At 45.3% G+C, this 20,760-nt stretch overlaps 1 protein-coding gene across 5 annotated transcripts in view; it reads right to left on the minus strand.

Annotated features, from left to right (window-relative positions):
- The window catches only part of TTC7B (tetratricopeptide repeat domain 7B), a 239,818-nt gene that overhangs the window by 103,414 nt on the left and 115,644 nt on the right, over positions 1–20,760 (minus strand). For all 5 annotated transcript variants that reach the window (XM_029237235.1, XM_029237233.1, XM_029237234.1 and 2 more), the window contains exons 8-9: positions 16,484–16,547; positions 12,526–12,663 (exon numbers count right to left, since the gene is read on the minus strand). In XM_029237235.1, the coding sequence (XP_029093068.1) occupies positions 12,526–12,663; positions 16,484–16,547 (202 nt within the window). The remainder of the gene's footprint in view (positions 1–12,525; positions 12,664–16,483; positions 16,548–20,760) is intronic.

Here is a 20,760-nt window from a genome sequence, read left to right on the forward strand (position 1 = left end):
GTGAGATGCTCCTGCCAGCGAGCTGCATCCAGAGGTCTGGGCAGGGGGACTGGCTGTTGGAAGTTGTTTTCCGTGGCCAGGCCTGGGGGCCACGGTAGCAGCTGGGTTGGTGGAGGCCCTCCAGAGTTAACAGTATCCTCCCAGACTGGGGCAGGGGGCTTTGCCTCCTCAATTTCTGCTCACCCCTGTTCTTTAGCCTTCTGTGTGCTAAACGGTATGCATTGGTAGATGCATGACTTTTCTGCCTGAGTTGACAAGTCAGGTCTGTTACCTACAACCAAGGCTCTGAAGGTGCACCTGATCAAATGCTTCAGGCCCCTCTGAGAGCACCCCCTACCACCCAGCCCCCAACAAGCAGTTGTACTACTTCTGCCTGAGAACCTTCCAGAATAGGGAATTCATGACATGTACAGCAGCTAGAAATAAAGAATCACCACAGATTAAGTGTGTGAATTTGGGCAAGCCAATTAACTTCTCTATACCCAGATTCCTCACTCTAAAGTGAGAAATATAACAGTAATTAATGTAGAGAGTTATCAGGAAGATTAAATTAGTTAATACATAATAAGCAACAGGAACAGTACTTCAGATACAGGCTAGTAGGTGCTAAAAAAAGGTTAGCTATTACCTAAAATTAACATTCTTATATTAAGAGAGAAAATGTAACATGACATCTATCATTTTACCCAAATTTAATATATGAAAATTCAAACGTATAATACGTTATATCAGAAATAATTATTTACTGTACAAAATGTTTCCTCATTTTAGAAAAGGATTCAATCTGAGACCCTTGAAAATAATGTACAACTTTATGGAAGCAAACTGTTAGAATACATGTTTATTATTTCCTTAATAAGTGGTATGGACTAAAAGTCTGTGTCCCCCCCAAAATTCTTATGTTGAAACCTAATCCCCAATGTGACCGTGTTAGGAGGCGGGGCCTTTGGGGTTGATTGGGTCATGAGGGCGGAGCCACAGAGAGATCCCTTGCCCCTTCCACTGGGCGAACAGCAGGCAGTCTGCAACCAGAAAGCAGGTCTTCACCAGACATCAATTCTGCCAGTCATGATCTTGGACTTCCCAGCCTCCAGCATTGTGAGAAATAAACGTTTGCTGTGTACAAGCCACGCAGTCTGTGGTATTTTGTTACAACAGCCCAGACTCGCTGAGACAACAAGCTCTTTGCTAGCACTGCAGCCAGGTGCTCTTCTAATTGCTTTACAAGAACTGCCTCGTTCGCTGGTCCTAATGACCCAACAAGGTCCAAGCAGGTACTGTTACATTTACAGAGGAGGGAAATGGAGCACAACTCTGCCATGTGACCATGCAGGGTCTCAGAGAGCTGTGGCAGATCCAGGATCTGCACCCAGGTGGTCTGGTTCCAGAGCTGGAGCGCTTATCCATAGCACTCCACTGCCTCTGAGACGTTAATTACAGACAAGCCACTCAACTGATTGGGCCCACCTGTACTGCATAAAGCAAAGTATAGCTAAATAAAAGCCTCCTAAAAATGCCACATGTTCCCTGAAATACTTCCGAGATTCAACAATATTTTTTACTGCTGAGGGGCCCTTGCTCCTGTGTCCTCTTGGGGATCCCTGGAGCTCTGAGGACTGAGGCCTTTCCAGCTTGCAGAATTTTCAGGAAACTTCACAGATCCCAGAGATGCCCACCAGCATCACGGTGGCCCATCTCAAAGGTGCACGATTTGACAAAGATGTACACAGGCCATGGTTCCCTCTACGCTGCAGATCTTTCACAGGCCCCTCCCAGCTCGGACCCCATTCTCATAACTCTAACTATCCACGTCCCATTATAAGCCATCGGGGTGTCATAAAGAGAGTTAGGAAATGCAAACCAACAATTACAAATTAACCCTTCACCCCAATTCAGAAGTATTGGCGCTCTGGCCTCAGAGCCGATGGCTCTGTCTTCCTGTGGGCTCTTGGCATCCTCTATACAATGACGGCAAGCTGGCTCTGAAAAAGTGCCCAGACAGCTCCAGATGCTCCTGAAATCCTGATGCCAAGCGTACTGCTCGGCTATGTAACACGTCCTCCCCTATGTTCCTGTAAACACGGAGATTATATAAATCTCTAAGCACTCAGGTCGACATACCTCAATCACATAGGAAGCGCTCTTCCAAAGAATGCATCTAAGACCAAAGGGAACTTGGGGCGTCACTGGAGCACCTGCTATCCACAGCCTCTGCCTCTTAGACTAGGTCTTTGCTCACCCCAGTTCTGTTTGGCTATCCCTTTTAAGCACCTTAAACACACATGTATGTGACAGAGTAAAAATTTCCAGTTTATTTTCCGTCTTAAAATTTTTTATTATTACTATTCCTGTTCTCTGTGAGTTAACTGCCTTTGATATAAATAAGAAGTTTGGTGATAAAAAATTTTTATTGTTGAAAAATTTCAAACACAAAGATAGGGGAAATAGCATAATAAATCCCCATGTACCCTTCACCCTATTTCAACTACCAACTCAATTCTCAACCCTGTTTCATTTATATCCCTACCCATTTCTCCCCAACATATTATTTTGATGCAGATCACAGATAGCACAACATCTTGTCCATAAATTTAAAAATTCCAGTTTTAATGAAGTAAGGAGTCTGGGAACAGAATATATGCTATAAAGTGAGATAATTCACATTTCAATAACAGTTCCAGTCTAAAAGAGGTACTAATGAAAATGGAAGAAGATGTAGGTGTTGCAGGATGGAGACAGACGGGAGTGGGGTGCATATAAGAGGCGGCTTCGGTCCCCCAGACCCAGCCTGGCTGGTGGCTGGAGAGGAGAGCAGCGCGTGCTGACGGCAGCGGCTCTAAGGCCAGACTGCCTAAGCTTAATCCAAACGCCTAACTCACCAGCCAGAGGGTTGTTATAGGGTTAAAGGAAGTAATACGTGTAAAATGCTTAGAAGAGTGTCTGGTACAGAGAGAATGCAATAAACATGCTACTGCTGGTGTCGCTTTCATGAAACAAAGAAGTAGTGGATCCTGCTGCAGGGCTAGATCTGCGGCGAGGAGCCCTGGGAACGGGGCTGGGGTGCCAGTGGAGGGCAGGGGGAGAGAGGAAGGGAGTCCCTAAGTGGAAAGGGGGAGATGAGAGCTGGCCCTTTTCCACTTCCAATGTCCAGCGGAGAGACGGCAGTGTGGGCCTGGGGAGAGGGACGTGGACTCCAATGCAGATCTGCAGATCCCTTAGTCACCCACACAAAACAGCAGGTGACATCTCCAAATCATCTCCCTTACAAGAAAAGAAGATGGATTTGGCAACAGTATTATCGCTACCAGGAAAGACAGGTCCATTTGCTGTAATCAGACTTACTGCCACCTCTCTCTAAATCCCAGATAACATTCATTTAATACCAAGAATATTTGGTAGAACAATAATTAGACTCTTCTTGGCATCCTAATCCTTTGAGTGGTAATCAAAACGTCACTTCCAAAAATGTTATTTCCTCTTGGTAGCAGGAGCTCATCCCTTCCAGGCTCCTAATTTGGCTTTTCATAGACCAGCCGTCTCTGAGGGGGCTCCAGGGATGAGAAGTTCTTCTGGCAGAAGAAAAGGAGTTAGCAATTACCTTCCTAGTATGCAAAGCCCAATTACACGAACTGGGTGCATGGCAGTGACAGCTGTGCAATACCACAAGCAAGGAAAAGCCAACATCTATATTTGGAATTCAACGGTGAGATTCCAAAACCCATGCGGGAGGGGCGGGAATAAAATAATCAGATACCCCTCAAATTTAGCCTGGAGGGGATGTCTAAAATTCATCACTATTAAAATAGAACAAATAACATAGAGAACTGTCTTCATTATTCACCTTTGTGGATAGGTTGGCCATATCCTACAAGTTCTCATAACCTAGATCCTTCAATTGATTAGGAAGCTTTTCTTTTCTACATCGTGTATACTTAATGAATCAATTAATAAATGTAATTCCTGGCAGGTGTGTAACAATTTTTAAAAATTTAACATGGTATATGAATAATATTTCATTTCCTTGCTCTAGCGGTGAAAAACTAAGCAATGAAAAACTATCTAAGCAATTTAGACATTTTGGACCATTATCTTAGACCCACAGATTGATATAATCAGAGAGCGTGTTGACCTTCGAGATTATCTCGTCCCATTCTTACTTTACTAAGGACGTGGAAACTAAGACCCAGAGAGAGGAGATAGGGCCGGCTCAGGGCCACACAGTGGCAGCCCTGGAATTAGAAGCCAGGTCTCATGATGCTCAGGTCAGAGCCCTTATTTCTAAATTAACTGCATATAAAAGTACAAATTAAAGTGGAGTTCGAGAGATCTACTCTACAAGGAGTCTGGGGCCAGGAAAAGCTTCTAAAAGTCAGGCTGATGGGACTCTCAGCTACAAATAAAAGTCCTCCTACCCAGTTTTGAGAAAACATAGACAACACCCATCAAGGCTTGCTCAAGTTTTCTCCCCTTAAACTGGAAATAAAACAGAGCAAACCCCACATCCGTGCCCCCGCTTCCCGTTTCTCTTTTTGCTCTAAAACAGTGATATGGCTCCAAGCAGAGGCTCCAAGCAGAGGAGTGTCAAACCTTTATTACTTCGGCAGGTGCTTAAATTAGAGGCCACCGCTGCCTCTGGCCATGGTGGGAGGAGTAGAGAGTGGGTTGTTTTTCAAAGGTCACAGACTTTATTACAGAGCGTGAACCCTGGACGCCACCCTCCGGCACGCTCTCCCTTCGAGGATGTGAAGCAACTGGATCAAGTTTGCACAGTGAGTAAAGGGTTGCCAGGTTTCTACTCAAATACCGCTCCATCTGCTCTTTTGCTGATGTAGCCCTTTGTTATTCTTACAAAATGAATCCCTAAACTCAGGAAATGGGCATTTCACTCCTCTCCCTCCTCTCTCCCCAACTGCCCTCACCTTTTGGTCTTTGTTTTCAGTCCTTCTTCCCTGGCTCTGGGCACGAGGGACTTCAACCATGGTGGCCCCTTGACACACACAAGATGTAGGGAGGGAAGTAAGGTGTCCTGGGTGCTCCCCAGAGGTGTGTCTTACACAAAGTAGGTGTTCAACGAATGCTTGAATATGGGTCGAATGTTAGGATCCATTCTTCTGGATGTCCTTTAAGGGGGGCCACAGACAAATCTTCACGACCTTGGATTTGGCAATGGATTCTTAGATATGACACCAAAAGCATGAGCAACAAAAGAAAAAAATCAGTACACTAGACTTCATCAGAATTAAGAACTTGTGCGCATCAAAGGACATTATCAAGAAAGTGAAAAGACAACCTACAGAATGGGAAAAAGTATTTGCAAATCATGTATCTGTTAAGGTTCTTATCCACATTAAATAAAGAACTCCTATAACTCAACAACAAAAAGACAAACAGCCCAATATAAAAATGGGCAAAGGGGACTTCCCTGGTGGTCCACTGGTTAAGAATCCTCCTGCCAACGCAGGGGACACGGGTTCGATCCCTGGTCCGGGAAGATCTCACATGCCGCGGAGCAACAAAGCCCAGGCGCCACAACTACTGAGCCTGCGCTCTAGAGCCCACGGGCCACAACTACTGAAGCCCAGGCGCCTAGAGCCCGTGCTCCGCAACAGGAGAAGCCACCACAATGAGAAGCCCACGCACCGCAACGAAGAGTAGCCCCCGCTCGACGCAACTACAGAAAGCCCGCACGCAGCAACGAAGACCCAAAGCAGCCAAAGCTAGATAAATAAAAAAATAATTTTTTAAAAAATGGGCAAAGGTCTTGAACAGACATTTGTCCAAACAAGATACGCAGACGATGAATATGCACGTGAAAAGATGTTCAACGTCATTAGTCAATAGGCAAACTCACAATGAGATACCATTTCACACCTACTGGAATGGCTATAATACAACAACAAGAGCAAAAAAACAAAAACAAAAAATAAAAGCGTGGGTGAGAATGTGGAGAAACTGGAACACTTGTGCCTTGCTGCTTGGAACATGAAATGGTGCAGCTGCCGTGAAAAACAGTTTGGTAGTTCTTCAGAAAGTCAAACATAAGAGTTACCATGTGACCTGGCAATTTTACTCTTGGACATATACCCCAAAGAACTGAAAACAGGAACTCAGATACGTGTCCATCACTGCATTATTCACAATAGCCAAAAGGTGAAAACAATCCACACGTCCATCAACAGACGAATGAATAAACAAAATGTGGCATATACACACAATGGAATATTACTCAGCTCTAAAAAGGAATGAAGTTCTGATACATGCTATCAGATATATTATTACAACATAGCTGAACCTTGAAAACATTAGGCTAAGTGAAATCAGCCAGAAACAAAAAACTAGTGTTGCATGATTCCATTTGTATAATGTACCCAGAACAGGCAAATTCATAGACACAAAAAGTAGCTTAGAGGTTACCAGGTTATGGGGGTTGCGGGAATGGGGAGTATTGCTTAATGGGTACAGAGTTTCTGTTTGGGGTGACGGAAAAGTTTGGAAACAGACATACTGGTTACACAACACTGTGAATCCAATTAATGCCACTGAATTATATATTTTAAAATGGTTAATATGGCATTTTTTAAGTTGAAAAAGTTTTTCCCTTGAGGGCCATAAGAAGAGAACAATGATGCTTAATTCAAAAAACATACCCATAATGGTGGGAATATAGACACCTGTGGCCACGTCAGTGGCTGAGATTCTTCAGGGCAGACCTGTCGTTCAAAAATGATGTAGTTGATCCCTACTGGGCTGACCCCCAAAGCTGGACCAGAGCTGGGATCTGCACCAGTCAGTGCTCTGCCCCAAGCAGGGCCCACCTCTTCTTCTGCTATTTCCCAAGTAAAGGACCTTTAACCTTTGGGCCTCCCTGGGGAAGATATACTCATTGCACATCCAGGGACAGTTTACCCCCAAACCAAAGGAAAGCAGGATGAGAATGTACATTGGTTTTGAAGCACGGGTTTATTCAGCAAGTGTTTATTGTGCACCTATCATGAACCAAACGCTCTGCCTCGATTTCTCAGAAGTCTGCGGCTCCGTTTGCATCAGGCCACCCTGATGCCTTCTAGGGACCCTGGCGTGTAGGTCAAGGCTGGGTTTCTGCAGAGTGAGTGGGGCTGCATGAAATACCAAATGTTAGTGTAAACTAACAAATGATAGGCCGGTTAAGCAGATGTAGTTAGATGTTCAAGTGTTTTCTACAAGGCTCCCTGATTAAATAAGTGTTTGGGGTACGGATGTGTAGACGCCCCTTTGGTACAAGCACGAGCCAGACAGTTCTACCCACAGAACTATAAAGTTGTTGAGATTTACCATAAACAAATGAATACGAATTCAACAGGAAAGATAAAAAAAACCCTTTCTGTCTTTAAAGCTGCCATGTCTGTGTAGAGGGGATACACACACCCTTCAAAAAGGACCCCAAAACGTTCTGTCAAAATGGAGCCATGAATAGTCAAATTCAAGAAACAATTCCTTAGCAGCTTGGGTTCATTCTAAAAAACAGAGAAAGCGGTGCTTGTTGCTTTACTTTTAATAGCGCAGGTTGTCATGCCAACTAGTGCTACTGTTTAAAAAGGGGGAGAAAAAGAAGTGTTCCTTCCTACACAAACCTTTCAGCAGGGCTTCACATCAGTCTTTAAAAGCATGAAAACTCCTAGCACTGGAGATACGGTAACCATTGCGCTTATGTTTAAACCCGTTAGGATGAGGATGTGATGCTCCTTTGGTTTGAATTCCCTTTGCACACAGCGCTCCTTGCCCAGGATCTGGCTGAACAGCGCCCCGAGAGAAAGAAAGGCACCATGTGGGCACACAAGAAAGCAGCCCATCTTGAGGCGAGCCTTCCATCTTGAACCACGGAGACGGAGAGGAGAGTTTTTCTGCAAAGTGGCTCTGCTCCCCGCATAAGCACCGTTCTTAGGGCGGAGTCTGCACAATGCTTACGACACACACAAAGGTGTCGTGACTATGAGAAGGTGGACTGGGGGCCCCCCACCCTGTTCCTGCTGGTGCGGGAGTGCCTGGGCCCGCGCTAGCCGTGTCCTGATGCATAAGTGTTGACGCTGTTTGGGGACAAGAGAAGGGAGGAAGGTATGAGGACAGGGTGGGAAGGAGGCAAGACCTCTCCTCTCACAGCAGCCTGGTGGAGGTGAACTCTTCTGTTCATGAAAGATTCTACCCAGAAGAAAGGAAGGTTCCTGCAGCGGCACAGAGGCAAAGAGAATCTGCTCACAGAGCAGCTGAAGGATGATGTGCCAGACACGTCAGGGCCTGGCAACCTGGCTCCATGCTTTCACCCAATGTCCTCGCCTCCTCTCCTCCCTCCATGAGAGCAAGGCCTCATGTCCCTGCACCTCCGTGACCTTGATAATGAGGGTGTCCCTCTGCTCTTAGACTTAATTCCTGTCAGGCCCCGAAGAGCCAATTCATACATCAGCTGTTTGTCATTCTCCCTGGCACCCCCAACCTGCCAGCTCTGCTGCACCCGGCCTAGTCCCTTCACCTGCAATTAACGTGCCTTGCACTATCTAGTCTTCTCTAACTGGTTACCTTTCCATGTGTTGTTTTCTGATTTCCTTATATAGACTGGAAGTTTCTGGAAGACAAGATACTGTTTTTGTATACTTAGTTGCTTGCCCCATGCCTGGCAACTCCTGGGCACCCAGCGGTAGAAACAGCACAGCAGCACGCGGCCGCTGTTTAATGAGCTCTACGTGTAGGGCTCCGTTCTGAGCACTTTACGTGAATTAGCGAATAACCCTCAGAATGATCTGACATAGGTGTGATTATTATGCCTATTTTACAGAAGGAAAGACTGAGGCATAAGAGGTTAATGATTTGCCGGGATCACACAACTAGTAAGCGGCAGAACCAGAACTCAAACCGAAGCTCTCTGACTCTAGGGCCTGTGCCCAGGACACATGAGATGGCTGACCCGGGTTTGGGGGTTGAGGAGGCAGGGCTGGGGTGGGGATGTCAATGGAGGGGAGGAGAATGATGGGGAATATCCACAATAAAACGTCTATGATACTGTCCCATTCCTTGAAACTTACATAGATGTACATGCACTTGTTCATAAAGAGATATAGGACAAAGTGATCTCTAAAATGTCAGTGGGTAGTCAACTCTTTCAGGAGAGTGGGATTCTCAGTGACTTTTTTCTTTTCCATGTTTGTATGTAATGTTTGATTTTTCAAGGAGTCTGCTGGGCTGTAGCACGGGGCAGAAAGACAATGAAGTTGTTTTCATTACAGGAGGAAAAGGAAAGCAAAACAAAATAAAAAGAGGGAGAAAAAGAGGGAGAAAAAGAAGGGGCAAGGGGGACAGCCATGAAATGTTTCTCAACAGAAGGGTGTTTGAGAAAGATCACTGTGGTGACGAGGCAGCAGATGAAGACAGGATATAAACAACCGCCACGTGAATGATAATGATAATCCCCACATCCGTGGGGCCCAGAGAAATAATGCAGGAAGGTTAAAAGCCAGTTACTCGGCAGCAGCACTGTCGCCACGGCCCAATGTCCACCAACCGATAAATGGAGAGACAAATCGTGGTCTATCCATACAATGGGAGGTTACTCAGCCATAAGAAGGAATGAAGGGCGGATACATGCTACCATGTGGATGACCCTGAAAGCATTACGCCAAGTGAAAGACGCCAGACACAAAGGGTCACGTGATGGGTGATTCCATTTACATGAAATACTCAAACTAGGTAAATCCACGGGTCAGAAAGCGGATTAGTAGCTGCCAGGGCCTGGGGGCAGGGAGGAGTGGGGACAGCTGCTCAGTGGGGCCGGGGTGTCCTCCCAGGGTGATGAAAGTGTTTTGAAATTAGAGGTGATGGTTGTACAACAGGGTGAATGTACTAAATGCCACTGAATTGTACCTTTTAAAGTGGTTGAGTGTATGTGAATTGTACCTTTTAAAGTGGTTGAGTGTATGTTATGTAAATTTACCGCAATTAAAAAAAAAATCCAGTTAGCCTTTTAACCTAAAGTCCTCAGGAAATGGAAGAGCAGATGAGAAGAAAGAAAGGAAGGGTGGGGAGGAAGGAAGGAAGGAAACATACAATACAAACTGGGGGGGGGGGGAAAGGGGAAGGAGGGAAGGGAGGGACGGAGTAAGGGAGGGAAGAAGGGAGGGAGGGAGGAAGGAAGGGAGGGAGGGAGGAAGGAAACCCCAGCAAATGAGGGAAGCGGGACACTTTAAGTCATGGCCTGAGACCAAGGGAGAGAGGTCGGTGCTCAGCCAAGGGCGGACCAAGACCCTCCTCCAAGAGGCGAGCTCTCCAAAACCAGGGCCAGCCCTCGAGATGCTGTGCACCTGAGCCTTCCTCCTAAGACAGCTCTACTTAGATCTGCTTCACCGTGGCCGCCACATGTGCACTGGGGGAAGCTCCATCTGCAAAACTAAGTAGAAATAGCAAGAAAAGCTAAGGCTAAGGATTCAGATCCGTCATTACTGGATGAGACCCTGTGTGGAGACCCCCCCGGCAGCAGCCAGCCCAGATGGCAACTGCTTGCTGCTTGGCGGCCTTCCTCTAGGCTGGGAGCCGCTCACGGACAGGGACCCCGCCTCGCCCACGGCTGCATCCCCGGCCTGAATCACAGCCCCTGGCACAGAACCAGGGGCTGCATTTATATGTGTTAAAGAAATGAATGTCCTCTATTATATATATATTTGATCCATCGATTTATATGTTTAATAGATAAAACACAGATATGGCACGAAATTCAAAAGGCTCCAAGGGATATACAGTGATAAATTCCCCTTTCTTCCACCGTTCTGCTCCAGCACTTTCAAGGCAATCCCTGACGCTGTTTCCACTGTTGTCAATGTGACTAGAGCGTATTCTGAATTGCAAAGGCTCCGGCAACCAACCAGACTAACCCAGTGACTTGGGCGTCAGGTCATCACCACGAGATGAAGCTACATGTGACGTCAAGGTGAAAGTCATCTGGCTGAAGACAAGGTCCCAGGATTCCGTGCCGGGCAGAGGCCCATGCCGGGGAGCTGCGGGCTTGCGGAGGAATGCCGCTAGGATGACAGCCGTGCCCCTGGAGTCACTTGTGGCACGACGAGAAGCCTGTGGGCAGGGGCCGTCCAGCCTGTCAGCCTCAGGCTCCTCACACCTGCTGCGGACACAGGGGAATTTCAAGCTGGGGACAGGTTCTGTTGCTACATGATGGGAGGAAAGCAGACGTGCAAACCACGCTCAACCCTGGCCTCTGAGAAACTTTTAGTGGTTTGTCGGGGGTGGAGGGGAGTTCACCTTAAGAGAACTCAGCTGTGAGCTGGGTGGCACCACAGATGGGCTCTTTGGTGGAAGCGGCGGACAGGAACTAAGCTGGCCAGAAGGAGGCGGTCCCAGGAAGCCAAAGCCCCTGGGGTGGTAAAGAATCTGGGCCAATCCCGAGCCTGGGCAGTGTCCCAGGGGGTATACCGTGTATGACAGGAACATCTGGACTCATTGCCTTATCTAAGCCAGATTGCGAGGGCTTTTTGTTTTTTTTTTTGAAGACTGAGTAACCATTGCCCTGTATAGTCACCAAACCAAAGACTAAAAAAAGATCCAAGCCACGCAGGCTCATCTGTTCTCCAAGGCTCCTGCCTAATGTGGCGATGCACCGGCAGGCAGGCTACAGGGTGAGCTGGGTGCTTATCTGATTTCAGCCAATCTGTTACTGTATTTCATTCCCTGTCCTCGTGCCCAGAGGCTGTTGCAATGTGTGTAAATTTAGAAAAAGAAAGATAAATAACATGGAAAAGTTCATTTTAACAAAAGGAGTTGTCTTTCTTCCCTTCTTTCTTTTTACTTCACTAAAGAGAAGATAAAATGATCTTGTTACTGATTTAGCCCCTACCAGGGTGGATTTGGTATTCTGGGCAGGGACTCAATAACGCATAACCGCAGCCTCGGATTAACCAGCTTCTTCTGAAACTGGAAAACCGTCAGGCTTCCATCCTAAGTGTTTCTTAGCAGCTGAGGGAATGAGATTGCAATGCCTGGTACAAGATCTGTAAGCAACTGGGGTCTCCTCTGAACAAGTAAAACACTCTACGTGACGACAGCGTTTACTTCCCGTGAAGCCTGTACCAGCTCACCCAACGTACACTGTGCCGGAAGATGCCAGCTCACCAGGAGTTATGCATTGATACTTTATATAAAATAAGACCTGTTTTACAAGGAAATTAATAGCACAGATGGGAGATTGGGGTTATGGTGGAAATTACACTGAAAGAGAAACTGCTTGAGAAACGCTTGCCTTCTCTCATACGTGAACTCACCCCAGTGGGTTTATGGACCCTTGGTAGGAGATGACCACCAATGAATTCCACCACCTAATCATTTAGCCCAATTCGCATTTTGCAGAGATGGAAACCAAAGTTAAGGGATGGGCCCAAGGTCACATGGCTGCCAGCGACAGGGGGTGGGGACAAGACCAGGTCCCACAGCTCTTCACAGTGCTGGTACTGCCAGCACTACCCACTGCTGGAAGTCAACCAGACTCAAGGGCTGTACCTCTGACAGCATCTCATACTGGCCTCTTCTTCCAAGAGCGATGGTCAGTAAATCATAGACCACAGATGCACTCTGTAAACTGATGAGACGGTCGCTCCTGTGCTCAGGTATCCTGCTCAGCACAGCGTCCCGGTTGGCCTGGAAACAACACAGAAGAGAGAAGCAGACGGTGAGCTAGCCCGTGCACACAGCTGCCACCGTGCGCAGAGAAGCCATCCAGGCTCTCCTGCCCCTGGGAGCTTGCCGCGGGTCTGGAGACAAGGACACAAATGAGACAGGGGTCATTTATTCAAAATCCCCAGAGCACCACAGCACACGGTAACATGGTATTATCCAAACACTGAAGGCCTGGCGGGCACTTGTCCCTGTCAGCAGGCGTCTGGAGGAAGCTTTAGGAGTCGATGCAAAGCAGGGTGGTTCCTCCTGGGCTCGGGTTCACAGACAGCCATGCTGCAGACACAGCTGCGCTCTGGGGCAGCAGAATCATCCACCAAGTGAAGCCCTGCTGCGCCTCACTTGTAGATCCTGCTTCTGCTGTACATTACAGAGCGGGAGAAAATTCCCAGCCCCACACTTCCCATCACCAAATGGTGTCATCACGTTCCATCAGTCCAACAGAGATATAGCGTACTTTTCCTCTCTCACCCAAGTCACGTTCAAATCCCTATGTGACATCTTCACTGGAACAGACTACAGAAACTAATTCAACTTTGTTTAGGGAAGCACAAAACAGATGTACAAGAGACAGCAAGAAGCAAACAGATTTTTGTTTTAAAAGATGTTAGCACAGAGGACCCAGAACACCAGGGCATGCCTATTTCACTTCCCCACTGCTTAGCACAGAAATACAGCAGGTGCGTTCAAGCTTATTTACCTCATCTATCTAGAAATCAACCGCTCTTCACAGTGACTTGCTTTCATTACTTTTGAAATTTCTCCCCCGATTCCTCCAGACATATCACATGTACTGGAGACTCTAGACATAGCTCATTTTCCTTTTCGCCTTAATAGGGAGTTCAGTATCAATAAAGTTAGATTTTTCCTGTCTTCTTTTCCTTGCTAAGGAACAGAAGTCCATCCCTAGGAGCACAGAAAGGGCCCCTCCGTTCTCCCCATGGAAGTGGCACGTGCAGGACGAGGGTCACCGGTCCAGGGGGGCTGACGTCTACCTTCCTGCCTGACACTTGGAAAGGCCACGCACACAATCTCCTGCTCACTAATGAGGTGAATGCTTTCTTTCGTGTGAGTCCAAGGCACTGACTTGTAGCCTCCTGTCAGTACTTACTTGTTTTAAAACTCCTTACTCTTAAATGTCAAAGACGAATAAGAATATATAAGACAGGCCACTTCCTACAAAGTGAGTCATCTCTTATGGAAACAAGCCTGCTTTTGAAGATTTCATTCTAAGTTTTTCTTGTTAGGAGTGCCTTTCGACCCAAAAAAAGAAGCTCTGGGGAAAATACGGCCTGCTGTAAGTGGTCTCATTTTATTTATTTCCTCTAAATGTTCCATATTGAGATCAATGCCTGCGAGAGAAGGGAGTAAGACAAAACACCATTTAAGAGAGATTTTCAGCTTATGTCCAAATGCGTCTTTTTTTTTCTTTTTAAAAGAAAAAGTCTCTCAGTGCTTTTTGATTAAAAAGGTACAATATAGAACCTCAAACAGGTCCACAAATAATAAATGTCCCAGAACATTGTCTCAGTGGTAGTTGTACTAATATGGTTCTGATAACCCCTTTCTCCTGGGGAAACTAATTTGACTTGAGGTAAGAATGCAGTTCAATTCCAAATGAGTTCTTGTAGGTGGAGGGACTATGGACAAATTTATGCTTCTAAGTTAAAATTAGGACCAGTAAAGAATACAATTTTCTCAGACACCAAAAAAGCCCGGCAATTCTCATTTTGGTTCTGAAATTGAGCACATCTATTTTCGGTCTAAAAACTGAAAAAAATCAAGGAGTCAAGGGACGTGAAAAAAGACTTCCAAAGGCAACTTAATTTAGACTTCTACCTACGTAACTATGGAATGATTTACAGGGAGAACATAATCATTTTGGTTGGCAACCTAGCCCTTCATATTTACTGTCATTGGATTTCACCATCCTCTGAAGAGACTTCCTGGAAATTAAATACGACAGAGTCAGATTTGACTGTCTCCAGGGGATCCGAACTTTGAGTATTACTAGTTTCTACCACTTCAAGGAGGGAGCAGGAGAGTTGGGGACATCACTCCCAGGACAACAACACTTAGAGCAAGCATTCTAGAGATGTGGCCATGTTTCCCAAATTCCAATCTGGAACACATGATCTGACAATAGAACTCAATCCTTTCAATCAGAATTGTCCAAGAAATCGAAAGCGTATGCTCACCACGCTTTCAGAATTTTTACACCGTTACTAACCAAGTCTGCCCAAAGGAAGCTAAGTGCCAGGTTGTGAAGAGTCCAGCGATGAGGCCTGTGTGGGCAGCCCCCCCCCCCCCCCCCGAACTGATGACGGTGAGACCTGCCCATCTGAACACCAGTTACTGGAGGCCACTGGGCGCCAGCCTGTGCACATATGTGCCTCCACATCTGTGCCAAGGTAGAGTAGAGGATGTAAATGACACCGTCCTAAGTCACCAGCTGACAGTCAAGGAAAGATGAGCCACAGGGGCAACCTGTTTCCTTCAGAGAAAGTAGGGCCAATGATGTCAAAGAGCTTCTAAATAAAAAGAAGCGGTGACTCAAGCAGTCTCGCTCTTATAAACATCTCGGGGCCATTTCACAGAACAAGAAAACCCAAAGCTTTAACTTAAGGCAAGAAAGCTACGTTGCCTGCCTAATCCCAGCCTCTTCTGCCCCTCTTTCACTCAGCACACAGGCATTCCTCTTGTGCTCCGTTTCTAAGTCTTTCTCCCTGAGTGTATTTCACGCCTCCGTTTAAACTGTCTGCTTGGGGAAGAAGGGAACACCTTCTCTTGCTTTAGTTACGACTCCTTTTCCTCCTCTTTTCTCTTCCTGCCTGCCTGGTGGGGTGGGAGTTATGGAAGAAGGCAGGATGCTCTGCTACAAGGAGCAGCAGACCACTGCATGATGCCTCCATTCTGCCTGCTCTGGGCCTCCGGTCCCTCGTCTAAATAACTAGGTGGATGTGAGGACCTCTAGGTCCCTCCAAGTTCCAGGGGCTTGCTGTTCTGCTCAGGTGCTCAGCAGACACCATGTACTTGCCAAGGTATTAACTACTATAACACAGATTACTCCAGAATGTTTCAAGCCGGGCTGTCATGTCTAGCGATATGCAGAGTAGAAACCCAGTAAAGGATGAGCGATGAAATCGTAGACCTACATTTGATATCCTGGCCAAACACTAAGAAAACATTTCAAAGGAATTTGATGGTCTGGCAAAAACTCCCTCACAACAGCAGAGCCAGGTAACAGGAGTGGCCTCTCTGGGCCTGGGCTCTGCAATGCCTGGGAAACTGGTGGGGGCTTGGGGAGAGGACCCGGGCAGGAGGACGAGGCAGTTTCATCAGGCTGCTGCTATGGAAACCGGAGGTTCAAGTATACAAGTGTTTCACCCCCAAATTCTCCCTCCCACCAAGGCAAATGGAGAAGGCTCATAAAGGTTACCTTTTGGGGGCTTCTTTCCCCTTTCGAGGTTCCTCTGGTGGTCATTTTAGCTATAGTTACCCATATACAACTGTGTTAGTGTTCAATCAGTACTTGGTGGATAAATGAATGAACTAAGGGAAGAGAAGCTCCATGCTCCAGGCTGACCCAGGGACATATCTGGCCAGCCCAAGAATTAGAAACGTCCCTTTTTTTTAAACCACTATACTTTTTTCCCACCAGGTATTCCCTTTGGAAAGTACTCGTCTCCAAAGAAAAAGAATCACTATCCTGATGGAGTCACCATATCAAAACGGGGACCATAGGAATAGGGGAAAGAAAAACGTAAAAACACATTCTACTCACCATTGATTCACTAATCAGCAATAACAACAGGGCTTCTTCAGTATTTTCTTGAGGACAAAAAATGCTGTATAAAGAAAATTGACTTTGATATATGGCAATTTCAAAATAACACAAAATACGTGACTAAGCAGAACTGAAGGGCTAACAGCTTCTAGATTTTTACATCGTGTAGAACCCATGAAAAATACTGTATAATCTGGGCCCCTGGAGTAATTTGTTTATTTCTATGGTAACCTATGGAATGTATACATTTTAACTACGCATTTTAATAGCAGGCAGCCGGGTAAAGCTGTAGAAACCAAGTTAAAAGCCCAAAGAACGTTTGTGCCTATTACAGAGGCGGAAAGTTTGATCACTACAAACTGACGTTATCTAAATAACACAAGCTTTCTCCTAAACCCATTACGAGGTATAAACTGAAGACGTTTCGCTACATGGTACTCTTCTTACCTCTTACTTGCTAGCTGGCGTATTGTATATTGTCATTTAGATGAAACAGGAGATAGGAAGCAATTTTAGAGTTTGAATGATTTCTAGAATACTGTAAGAACTTAGTGAGCTATCTTACTCAAACACACGTGTACTATGGGGTGGCACGCAGGAGCTGTCTTATTCATCAACTTTATGGGATTTGGTTGAACTCTACCATCTTGGATTAAAATAAAAAGCTTTTAAGCTCAATGTTGCTCAGGATTAAAGAACAATAAAAACCAAACATAACTCTGGTCTCCATTCCCTATATCCTATTTTTTGTGCTCTGAGCGTTTTAAAAGGCCTCCAGGGAATTCTCTGGCGGTCCAGTGGTTAGGACTCTGCGCTCTCATCGTCCGGGGGCCGGGGGTTCAATCCCTGGTTAGGGAACTACGATCCCACAAGCCGCGGGGCACAGCTGGAAAAATAAAAAACCCTCCAGCATTTTCCCCCGTTCTAAAGTTCTAGCATTCTTTGAGTAGAATTGTAAGTCTTATCACTGGTTGGGCCAAACTCAACTGTTTCTTTTTTTCTCGGTTCTTGCTTTTTTGTTTGTTTGTTTTTCGGCCATGCCAGGCGGGCATGTGTGGGATCTTAGTTCCCCCACCAGGGATCAAGCCCGCACCCCCTGCAGTGGAAGCGCAGAGTTTTAACCACTGGACTGCCAGGGAAGTCCCATCAACTCTTTTTCGTGGAATGGTAGAAGAGTGCAATAAAAATGAACTTGGTTAAAAAAACTTGGGGATGTTTTGGAGATGACTAAATAAAGGCTAAATTTACATCTTCCCAGGGGTAATATTACAATCATTTAACTTAAGAGAAGGGATGATTTCCCCCCCAAAATGGCCCAAAAAATGTTTTCCAAATGATTGCAAATATTTGTTCTCTTTGAAGTGCTGGCAAATTTTGTATTGTGTCAAAGGGCCATGAGGAGTAAGACAGAAAAGTCCAGTGACTGATACTCTTTTTACAATTCAGTCATCCCTGGAGGTAAGGAAACCACCTGTGGGATGGTTCCTATTGCTCCTGCAGGGCTAAAATTTATAAAAGGGCTGGGCTGTGAGTGAGAAGCAGGATTCTGGAATGTGCGGTGACCTCCTTAAAGAGGTAACTTGAGGTGATTTGGGTTTTTGGAAGATGGAACATTTCTTTCCCCTTAAATTCAGAAATAGAGCCAACAGGCTTTGAATTAAGAACGCTCATGTGTGTGTGTGTCTGTGTGTGTGTCTGTGTGTATCCCCATCCAGCAATCAGTTCCTGATATCCTGGCTCGTGCTTACATGCAGTTGGGACCTTATAAATAAAGCAGAACCATCCATCATTTTTTTCACAGCTACCCAGTTCTGCATTGTCCAGACTAATTGAAAAGAGAGGGAGCCCATTCTAATCATAACTTAACACCAGCAAATTCAGTCCAGAGATAATCCCCAAATTCCACTTGAGCCATCTAGTCTACTTAAATGTGAGGTTGTGTTATTTTTACTAGAGCTGCTAACAAGTAGCACATTAACTGATTCTAATTCTACTTCCTCTACCCTTCTTTTCAAGGCAGGAAAGATGGGTACTCAGGGGTGCTGCAAAGTTCTCAGGGCTGGTAGGAAGAAGTGGGGGGCGGGGGAGGGGGAAAGGATAGTTTTAAGAGACATGCCTAAAAAACTACCCACTGGAATGCCCCCTTCTCCATAATTATGAATTCTTTAGATCTATTTCTGGTCATTCTTTCCCTCTTCCCTGCCCAGGGAAGTGTGGAGCTCAGGGTGGACAGTCAAAATTGTTGGGGCCCTACTTTTGTGATATTATCCTCTTGGGGCCCAAGAGCCTCAAGGGGGGATCCTGGGGTGCCCAGGCCTCAGCCTTGTGGAGCCAGAAAACTGGGGCCTTAGACCTGGAGGAAGTTGATTGAAGGGATGGTCGTTCGCAGCTTCGGTTCTGCCATCAAGTAGTTGTTAGGACCCTTCAATGTCCCCTATCTTTAAACTTTGAACAGCATCCTCGTCCTTACCAAACCTCTGCATTGGCTACCAGGAGGTTCAGATCTGTATTTAGCACGCCATGATAATTACTTTCTCCTCTTAGGCCTACCGAGGAGCTTAGCACAATGTATGGCACTCCTAGTTTTTAGTAAATCATCACCCACCTCCCGGCATCACAGTGGTTTCTAGCGTCCTCCTTTACTTAGTGCTAATTACCTAGTCTAATATGCATTTAATTATCTAAGCCACCTCAAGTGCTTTTTACAAGGAGGAATACGGTGGAAGTAAAAACATACTTGAGTGACATGCACGCATATGTGGACTAAGGAACATGTATAAGAATATTCATAGCAGCACTATTCCTATTAGCTCCAAATGAGGAACAACGCAAATGTCCATCAAGAGTAGAATGGATCAACATATGGGAGTATATTAATAAAATGGAATACTATTCAACAACAAAAACAAACTACTACTACATGCAAAAATACGGATGAATCTCTCCAATATAATGTTAGACAAAAGAAGTTAAACGTAAAAGTACTTAATATATGATTCCATTCATGTAAATTTCAAAAATGGGCCAGACTAACTACAGTGATAGAAGTCAGGATAGGGTTACCCTTGGGCAGGGAGTAGTAACTGCGGGAGGGTACAGAGAGTCCTTCTAGGGTTCTGGCAATGTCTAGTTCTTGACCAGGATGCTAAATTACTTGCATGTGTTCACTTAGTGAAAATTCATCAAGTTTTCTACTTTTGGTTCGTGTGTTTTTCGCAATGTATATTATGTGTATGTATAAAAGCTTACTTAAAAAATAAGTAAACAAAAGTCAATAAAATTCTTCATAGAAAGATCTAGAAGAAAGGAAGTAAGGAGGCCTATGGCATGTGATTCTTCCTCTCTTTTTTTACCTTGGATTATCAGCATTTTATTTCCTTTCAACATTTAAGACGGAGAGAGGACGAGCATCCTGTACCCACTTCACATCCAGGTTGCAGTGACGGGGAGGGGGGTTTTCTGGTAGAGGTTATTTTTCAGTAATTGTCCATTATGACCAATGGTCCTGAATGGTCCGTGTGGTTTGCTGGAGCTGGAAGGATCTATGGCACATAAAGTTTGCTTTGTGCTCATGTTCCTCATAAGAGGGGAGAGAGGAGGGACCACCGGCCAAAATGAGATTTAAACATCATCTATGGATTCCCCTTTTTTACCTCCCAACTCACATAACTGAACTGGTGATAACATCTTTTTGCCACAAAACTGCTTGACTGGAGAGTCCTGTCTTGTTAATAAGGAAGCCCCAAGCAGATTTTCTCTCTTTACTAATAAATCAGAAGTCAGGGTATGAACATGCAAAACTAGAAAGCTAAAAGCTGATGGTGATAACTGAAGGAAGAAAGATTAGCACAGAGATTAACTAACTAGAGAAATAGAAACACAATAGAGAAAAATCAACAAAACTGAAAGTTAATTCTCCAAAAAGATCAATAAGACTTGACAAACTTTTTAGGTAGACTGACCCAGAAAAGAAAGAGAAGACTCAAATTACTAAAAGGAGAAATGAGAAATGGAAGAGGGTACATGACTACCAATCTTATAGAAATTATATGTGTGTGTGTGTGTGTGTGTGTGTGTGTGTGTGTGTGTACGTGAATACTATGAACAACTGTGCTCAGCAAATTAGGTAACTTAGATGAAATGGACAAATTTCTAGAAAGACACAAACTACCAAAACTGAAGAAATAGAAAATCTTAATAGCTCTGTAACAAGTAAAGGGAGTGGATTAGTAATCAAAAACATTCCTACAAAGAAAAGCCCACGACCAGATGGC

This window comes from Monodon monoceros, unplaced genomic scaffold, assembly GCF_005190385.1.
Source record: "Monodon monoceros isolate NGI ecotype Baffin Bay Population unplaced genomic scaffold, NGI_Narwhal_1 Super_Scaffold_21, whole genome shotgun sequence".
Classification (NCBI taxonomy): domain Eukaryota; kingdom Metazoa; phylum Chordata; class Mammalia; order Artiodactyla; family Monodontidae; genus Monodon; species Monodon monoceros.